Genomic DNA, 8894 nt, shown 5'->3' on the forward strand with positions numbered 1-8894 from the left:
GATGGAGGCAGCACCTCACAGAGAAGATGCATTACTTTGCAGCCATAAAAGCTCCCCAAATGCTCCTGCAACACCCTGTCCCCAGCTCCCATGAGCTCCACAAGCCCCATGACAGGCAGTCCTACCTGTCAACTCAGTTCATCCTGCTGAATGAAGCCTTCCTCCTCCCACAGCTACAAATGCCATGTCTGTGGGGTGGACAGCTCCCACTTCCAGGAGGAACCTGTGGCATCCTGTGCTCACAGGAATCACTGCTGCATGCTTGTGTCACATGAACTCAGGACATGCTGGAGTGTCACAGCCTGGAGATTGTTTCTTGCCATGTAGCTCAGCCTCATCCTGCAAAATCACAGTCCCTTCCTGGGGGAGGGACGCTGCCAGCTGCCACCCCAGGCACTCCCAGCAGTAATGGAAGAGCTGCCTCCTGTCCCCAGCCCCTCACACTGTGCCCCAGGAACAACCACCTGGTGGAGCAGCAGCTGTGGGGACTCCCTGAGGTGGCAGCACGCTGGATCCATGTCCCACCTGGCAGGGCTGACTCTGGGCTGGGTGTTACCGGCTGCAGAGAGCTTGGGGCACAGCATGATGACCTGCCCAGGTGGGATCTGCTGCTCCCCTGGCTCTGCCAGGTGGGGTGGAGGGAGCAGGGAAGGAGAAGGGCTCTCACTGAACTTGGGGAGTGGTCCTGGCCCACAAGGGGCTGAGGAAGCTCTGAGGCACAGCTGCCTTTGAACAAGGAGAAATGAGATGTAATAAACACAAGGTTTTCTGGTTAGTCAGCACTTGAAGGTTGTGGGCCAGCTTGTTTTTGCTGTAGTGACCCAAAATGGAAGAGTCCAAACCTCCATAAAAGACTGGGAACAGCTCTTCTGTGCACACTGGTGGGAGCCCTTCCCTGGCTGTGGAGGTACCAATCTCTGAGGGGCTCAATTTCAGTTTTGCTGGAGTCATGGCCCTGTGGCCAGGGGATCCAAGCATGGCATGCCAGTGCTGGGAAAGCTGTGTGACAGTGAAACCTCACTACCATTAATGCACTTTGCAGAAGAAGGAGTGTTTTGTCTTCCCCAGGTCCATGGGATCCATGATGGCCATGTCATCCAGTGATAACAGCACTCAAGGGAGTCCAGCCATGCAGACATTCCAGTCCTGCTGAGCCAAAACAGTTTAGACTCATACATAATCAGTTCTTTAAACATTAAAAAAATGTGCATTGAGAATGATTGATAAGAAAGTGCCTGATTATAATCAGCTAATTATTTTTCCATATGTTAAGCATTCACTTGAGCTCTAATCATTATGAATACATTTTCAATTTATACTTTATCTCGTTAAATGCTGGCAATTGCTAAGTTTGCACACCCTCCTAGTACAGGTCCAGCATTATTCAGAGCAGACCTTTGCTAAAAGTCTTGTGGACTAGAGAAATCCTGATCACTGGTCCAGTGTCTTGCAGCTTCCAGAAATTTTTTAAAGACAGCACCACATGTTCCAGGCTAACCAGTTGGAACTAATCCTGTATGCAGGGAAGACTGTTCAGCTCTAGGGACAAAAATTAAATTTTGGAGAGTGGAGATGATAGTTATGAAGGAATCTATACTTCCTATTCGATTTCCCCAGAAAGCAAAGACTCCCTGAAAATTTGAATGTATTAGTAGTTTGTATGGGAAGCAACTGTTTAATGAAAGCATTCCAGAGCTGAAGAAAAGTAAGATGTGAGGATAATGGACTCCAGAAAAGCAGCAGCAGCAGCCCCAGGGGAGCAGAGCAGCAAGTGTGTCTTGGGAAGAGAATCTGAAGGATAAAAGAGCTGTGAACAGCTCACAGCTGCCAAAAGGGATGATACTAAAGGCACAGCAGCAAACTGTGCCTGTGCAGGGGGAAGCTCAGAAGCGTGGGAAGAGAGCACAGAGGCTGCACCAGGAACTCTTTGAGGACCCAAAATCAGAAGCTGCAATCACACAAAAGGCAGAGAGAATAACCTTCAACTAATGAAAAGTCTCTAGAAATCACACAGGCATGGGGAGCTGTCAGAGTTGAGCCCCAAGATGACCATCCAGAGATTCAAAAGGCAAAAATAACTGGGTCCATAAGCATAAGTGAATTAAGAGCAAGGCAAGTCTAAGAGCTCAAATAGTATTTGATAACAAAGAGCCAAATAGTTAAATGTTGCCTTTGTTTCAGTCCTCAAAACTTAACTAAAATAATTTTAATGAGGAGAAAGGAGCCCAGGGCAGAATCAGAAAAGTAGAGCCTCAAAAATATTCAAATGAGTTAGCTCTGTCCTTGTCAGCATGTCCTAATGAACTTCAGAGGCAGCTGCAGGAGCAGTGGCTGACCCATGAGCATTTCATCATCAGGAGCTTGAGGAGGATGCAGGAGGTGCCAGGCAGCTGGGGAAATGCAAGCAGAGTACCTAACTTTAAACATAATCTCTATCAGATAATGAAGGTAGGCACTGAGGAAATGAAGGGCAAATCAGCTTAACTGATTCATAGAAAGATACTGAATCTTTTTTAGCCAACCAATTGGTGAGCACAGGAGTATAACCAGATGTAATTTGGAAGGGTAATTGCAAAGTGGCTAAGGAGGAAGCTGTTAGTTTAATATGCTGTGGCTTGGGCAGTGCTCTTGGTGCTTTGCCTTTGGACTCTCCTCCCAGAGAAACATGTTCTAGATTAAATTACTATAATGCAGGTGTACAGCCAATGGAGAAACTGCTTTCTCAGTAGTTATCAGTGGTGTGCTGTAAACTGGAAACACATTTCAAGTAGAGAGTCTTTTGGACTCTGTTCTCTTCAATATTTTTATTAATGACTTAGATAATTAAATAGGATCTGCTGTTATAAAATACACAGATGACACCAGGCTTGGAAAGGCTGCAAGCACTTTGGAGGATCAGATCAGCATTTGAAATTTGAAATTATCTTGGCAAATTGGAGGAATCAACAAGATGTAATTGAATAAAGAAGTGCAAAGCATTACCCTTAGGAATGAGAAATCAGAATCCCAAACACAAGCTGGACCAGTCACACTGCTGAAGACAGTGACAGACCAGTTTATTTCAGCAGGGAATCAAAAGGCAGGTGGGGTGTTACAGTGCTGATTCTGCACCTCTCTGCTCTGGGACTGCACCATGCTGGGGAGTTCACCTGCAGAAAAAAGGGAAATGAAATGAAAAGATTCTGGAGATGATGAGCAGGATTGAGGAGAAGAAGGACATTACCTCATTCCCAGCCTGGTCAGCTCCAGGGTTCACAACTCTCCTCCAAACCAGCCCAAGTACAGAGTCATATTGATGCCATGACATTGTTTTCAAATACAAAACTACTTCTCCCTGTTCCTTGGTTCACCCTCTTCCCCATTTCCTGAAGAGCACAGGTTCACCCTCTTCCCCATTTCCTCTGCAGCCTTGAGTATCAGCCACAAGAGCACCTAAGAATGCCAGGCTGTTCAGAGAATTTGTCATATTCAGCTGGAACCGACCTGGGCACAATGGTGAGGGATGCCAGATACCATGTACCCCTTTCCAAGCCTGTATTTCTTTTCCTGATTGATCATCAGCCACTTTCCTGTTCTTAGGTCAAGATAAAAGATGACTAAGCATGGAGCAAATAAGATAAGATTAAAGCAAAAAGATTAGTGAGGGCTGAGCTGGTGGAGCTTTGGAAACAAAAGTGCTGAAATTTGAGAATGTCACAAAAGATTAAAGAATTCACAGAAAGGGAGGGAAGGGTTTGTGTATGCAATGATGTCAATAGAGAGAAAGCCCTGCAAATAAAGTGTTATCTCCCAGAAAGCTTGGTTTACCTTGGCCTGAGTCACGGCTGCTGTGGAGGCAAACATTAAGCTTTGATCACAGCTGCCATAATCTTCCCCTGACACCCAATAATGAAAGCAACAGAAACAGGCTGAAGCATGGCAGCTGTCTGGCTGAGATGAAATTGCATTTGAAAAGGAAAACAAAAAGGCAAAGTCCTGCTGAAGGTGGAAACAAGAGGTGACAGGACAGGGCCTTTTTGAGAAGGCAACTGGCTGGAATGGACTGTGATTTTATTCTCATGTAGACAATATCAGTGTCAGTGCAGGGGTGATGAGCCACCCACCATCAGCAGAAGCCCTGTTTTGGTGGTTTTCTTTACTGGCAAACAGATGAAACAGTTCCTGCCCTAAAACTTTACCTGTTTCTTTCAAGAAAATGCATGGCAAGTGTTGGAATAAGAGGAAGGGTAATTGGAGGCTGAAAATTCTGGGGAAAACATCACTTAGTGGCAGAGGCTGACCACATTCAGGAATTCACTGAATGTTGTTTCTGGGAGACTGCTGCTCCAAAGTTACTTTAAATTGGAGGCTCACAACCCCCTGGGTTAATCTCAGTCTCACAGGATGGTGGTACAGCAGCTGATCCCTGCTTTCCCATCCAGAGACACAAACACAATTCCCTTGTTACTCTGCCACTGTTCTCCCAGGAGCTCTTCGGGTCCTTGGGCTGAGGACCTTTCTCTTGATGAGTTTTCTTACAAGCCCACCCACGCAATGCATCTCTGTCTCTATTCCCAAGAGATTCCAGCTTTCAACAACTTTCAGATCAAGGAATTTCATCTAATGCTGGTCCAGCAAGGTCTCTACATGAGCAAATGGGAACGAGAGCAACACATAATGAGTGCCCACATTCCATGGGAGTTTCACTTCACCAACACTACAAACTAGGGATTTCATGGAGCAACGAGGCAACGATCTAGACTAAAAAGTGTACAGATCACAGAAATGTTCCTTCTGAAGAGGGTGGTTTTCACAGAGGATCCACTGAGATCAGATTTTGTGAATCAGAAGAGGGCGAGATAAAATGGGGAGAAGTAGAAAAGGACCAGGACACTCCCAGAATCCATCTGAAACTCTGATATAGACATTTCTGTGTTGAGGACTGCACAAAGAGAGAAGATCACACCAGCCTGCAATCTTACACACTCACACAGAGGATTTGGCTTATGGAATAACTGCTTCTAAACAGACACCTCCAGTTGAATACAGTCCTTCCTAAAGGACTTCCCACTGAATTCTGGCCTTTAAATTGAACATTTCACCTCAGTCAACACGAATGATTCTTGAGGGGAGGGGTGTTCTTGTTAAGAGATGCACAGAGCTGAATGTAAGAATTCCAATCCTAATTTATCTGAGGCAGACAAGATTTGTTTCAATGAGAGCATTAAGCATCCTGCAGCTTGATATTAACTGATGGACTCTTGCTTACCCTTGGCACTTCCTCTTGTGAATGAATCACTGTTACTTCCACTTCCATGCCCCTCCACTTGGTTCCTTCTTAATTTTACAGCTTCCTGAGCTTGACACTGGGAAATCGATAAGTAATTTAAAGCCCAGTAAATACAGATGAAAAGAGGTTATTTTGTATTTTTATAAATATTTGGAAACCAAAACTATCTAAGAAAACAGCTGCTCAATTGACTCAGCAACCCATCCATCAGCATCACACAGTTAATTGCATAAGATCATAAACATTTATAATTAGAAGGCAAACAAACAAGAATTTTATAAACAGCCCTCTTGAATCAGGCTGCGCATTAAATATTTGTGATAAGGTAATTAAGAATAGATTTACAGTCGTGGCTCGGTGTTTAATACTTTGTAGAATGGATTTGATTCTATGGAGAATGTTCTACAGCCAAAGAGAAAACATTTGATTTTGGCTCTTTTATCCAAGGCTTAAAGTGGTCTCTGAGAAACACTGATCAGAGTGGAATTTCATTCATTAATGATCAGACAGCTCATTTAAATGTATGTCTAATGTCCCTTGTCATGGGCTGATCCACTTCAGGCATGCTTCAAAGCTCTGTCTCCTTGGCTGGATCTGCAGGCTTTCCCTAAGTCCTGCTTTTTATGGTTGATGCTTTGATCAGACCACGTCAGAATCCTCAGCCATGTTTCAAAGCAGGAAGGGAAACCCACATTTGCTATTATGACATCACTGGGTTTGGTTATAAAAAGCCAGCAGCACTGCAGGGTGTGCAATCTCAGTGGCCTGTGGGAACCAGTGGGTAGAGCTCTCTCATACTGTGGTGCCCTGCACCATTCCCTGTCCCAAAATAGTCAGATCTGCATATAAGCTATCCAATGGAGTTACTTCTACAGCCAGTGAGCAGGCTCAGCATCCCGTTTCAATGAATGCGAGTCCCCCTGAAGCTAATCTGGGATCAAGTCAGCAGAGCTCCTAGTTATGCTTAGAACCAGGGAGGCTGGAAACTCAGTCTGTACTGAAGCAAGGATTTAAACTCTAACATCAAATGCTGATCCTAAGAAACCAAATGCCTGCATACTGTCTGGGTAGTGGGGAGATTAGCCCTAAGGGTAAAATGACCTTCAGGTGTTTTGGGGTCTGATGTGGCACAGGTTGTCTCCAGTAATAATCTGTCATCAGAAGCTGGAAGTGTTTGGAAAAGGTAGGTGGTGGGTAAAGCTGTAGCATCTGATTAATCAGTGATATCTGTAAACCACTTTATTCTGGGGTGTCCATCATCTCTCTACATGTTGTTGGTCAGTTCAGCCCCTTTATTTAGGCATGGGTTTGATTCTTGTGAATCTTGTTCTTGTATTTTTATGATTGCAACAGGAAGGCAAGAGATCTACTCTTATTAGAAGGGTTTTTTATAATCTTGATCGTGACCCAGAATGGTGAAGCCAACTCACCATTCTGAGTTGGCTTCACCATTCTAACTGAGTGCTAACTCACCCAGTCCTGCCTGCTGGTCTGGCTTCAGTTACATGGGACACAAAGGCACTTTCCTAAGAGACAGATGGCTGCAAAGCAGGGACACTCAGCCTCCCCTCATTCCACATAAATCCCATTGTCTAGCAAGGCTTGTGAGGTATATTACAGTGCTGAGCTAGTCTACAGGAGATGTTGCATATTCCTCCAGCCTCGGGGGAGAAGACCTGTGTGGCAGCCACTGCTAGACCTAGTGCTTCCACAAGGTCTAGCCAGGGTCTGGCAACTTCAGTAATAGTAGCAGAGCTTAATACTCAAGTACTGTCATCATCCAAGCAGCTAAAATTATTTAATTCCTTAGTCCTCATGCATGGGTGGGGAGGATGATGGAGATAGCTGGGAAATGAGATAACTGCTGGGCTGCTGAGGGGCCTGAGCTGCTCCTTCTCTTAGGAACACAGAAACCATTAGCAGTGCTGTGTCCTACAGCCCAGAGCCATCTCCAGACATCAGCCTGTGCCTGCAGGTGGGCAGCAGGACACAGGCACTGCCTGCATGCTCTGCACACACTGAGAGCTCCTCTGCCCTTTCTGTTAAGCGTGCTGAGCTCTCCCTTGAGAGGAGGCAACGATGCTGGATGAGGTACCTGCTCTGCAGATGAGCAAAACTTTACCTTGGATAACAAACCACTTATGGGTGCAGACAGACCTTCTTTTTCTGCTCAGTTGCTGCCTCTGGCCTCCACATGTGTGTCTGCTCTGCTGCTGTGTGTGTGGGGAGAGACATGGGCTGTGCACACACACGAGGCTGGTGCAGCAGCCGTCAGTGACACATCAGCTGCAGCTACACCCGCTCCAAACACACGCCTGAGCCCAGTGAATCATGCCTATGCAGCATGCAAAATTAGCCCAGTGAGAGATAAACCTTGGGCATTTGTTGGTAAACAGATACTCTTTTGCTGTAAGAGCATAACTCACTGCGCTCCATTTACGATCCGTTTGTCGATGGCTGAGATAAAACCGTAATCCCTTTAATTCAGGGGAAAAAGGGATCCAGCAGAGGACAAGCACCAGTGCTCTGCCTGTCGGTAATTAAAATACAGGATTTATCACTGAGAAAGCACTGGCTGGAGAGCTAACCTTAGCCAGCTAACTGGGGGAAAATGCTGGGGAAGGTTTATGGTTGTTTCTAAAGTTTTGTTTGTGTTTTATGTCTATTTCTTTCCCCCTTCCCTCCAGGTCTAATAATACACGAAGGGCCCTCGGTTTACCGGATTTTTAAACGGTGGCAGGCGGTCAATCAGCAGTGGAAAGTGCTGAACTATGACAAAACAAAGGACATGGAGGAGCAAAAAACAGGGACCAGGACAAATCAGCGCCCCTCCTCCCAAACCACCCACTCGTCCTCCACTGGTGGTACAGCCACTAACTCCGCTCCAGCCGACAGCGGGGCACGGGCTGCCGGCCATGCCACAGGCACCCTCTCTGACCACCACTGTGCTTATACCATCCTGCATATACTCAGCCACCTGAGGCCTCACGAACAGAGGAGTCAGTCTAGTAGTAACAGAGAGCTCGTCATGAGGGTCACGACGGTCTGAGCAGAGGAATTCAGAAGGCCTTAACAAGAAGCGGAGGAGACAAAGAACTCATAAAGCAGAGGAGCATGGTGTGCCTTTTTCTTTCTCTTTCCTTTTATTTTTTCTTTTTTTCTTCTCTTCTTTTCTTTTTTCAGTAACTGCACAAGATATAAGAGGCGGCACCTGGCCAGCTAAGGAAAAAAGCAGGTGGAGGGAGAGCTGCACACTCATGCTAAAGAGGTTAATGTTTTCCAGCCTGTTTAAAAAAAAAAAAAAAAGAAAAAAAAAAAGAAAAAAATAACAACACAAATCACAAAAAAACCAACAAAACAAGTGCAATACAGACTACAAACTGAGTAGGCAGAGTTCTGGGGAAGCAGAGGAACAGACGGTTGAGCATGTCTTACAAATCCTATTACCTGGAATAGGTAACGCTCTGTGCACAGCCCCCGTACACACACGCACGCGCACACAAACACACACGTAGTGTGAGATTTATAAAAACGTGGAAGGGAACGAAATATTTGGAGTGGTTTTATTTTCCAGACTCCAATTAACCAGGGCTATGAGTTGTTTTGTTTCATGAGTCACTGGAGC

At 45.6% G+C, this 8894-nt stretch overlaps 1 protein-coding gene across 1 annotated transcript in view; it reads left to right on the top strand.

Annotated features, from left to right (window-relative positions):
- Nucleotides 1-8318, top strand: part of MARCHF4 (membrane associated ring-CH-type finger 4) — a 93786-nt gene extending 85468 nt beyond the window's left edge. The window contains exon 4 of the mRNA XM_058809885.1: nt 7957-8318. Within this exon, the coding sequence (XP_058665868.1) occupies nt 7957-8318 (362 nt within the window). The remainder of the gene's footprint in view (nt 1-7956) is intronic.
- The last annotated feature ends 576 nt before the right edge of the window (nt 8319-8894 follow it).

The sequence above is a fragment of the Ammospiza caudacuta genome, chromosome 8, assembly GCF_027887145.1.
Source record: "Ammospiza caudacuta isolate bAmmCau1 chromosome 8, bAmmCau1.pri, whole genome shotgun sequence".
Taxonomy (NCBI): domain Eukaryota; kingdom Metazoa; phylum Chordata; class Aves; order Passeriformes; family Passerellidae; genus Ammospiza; species Ammospiza caudacuta.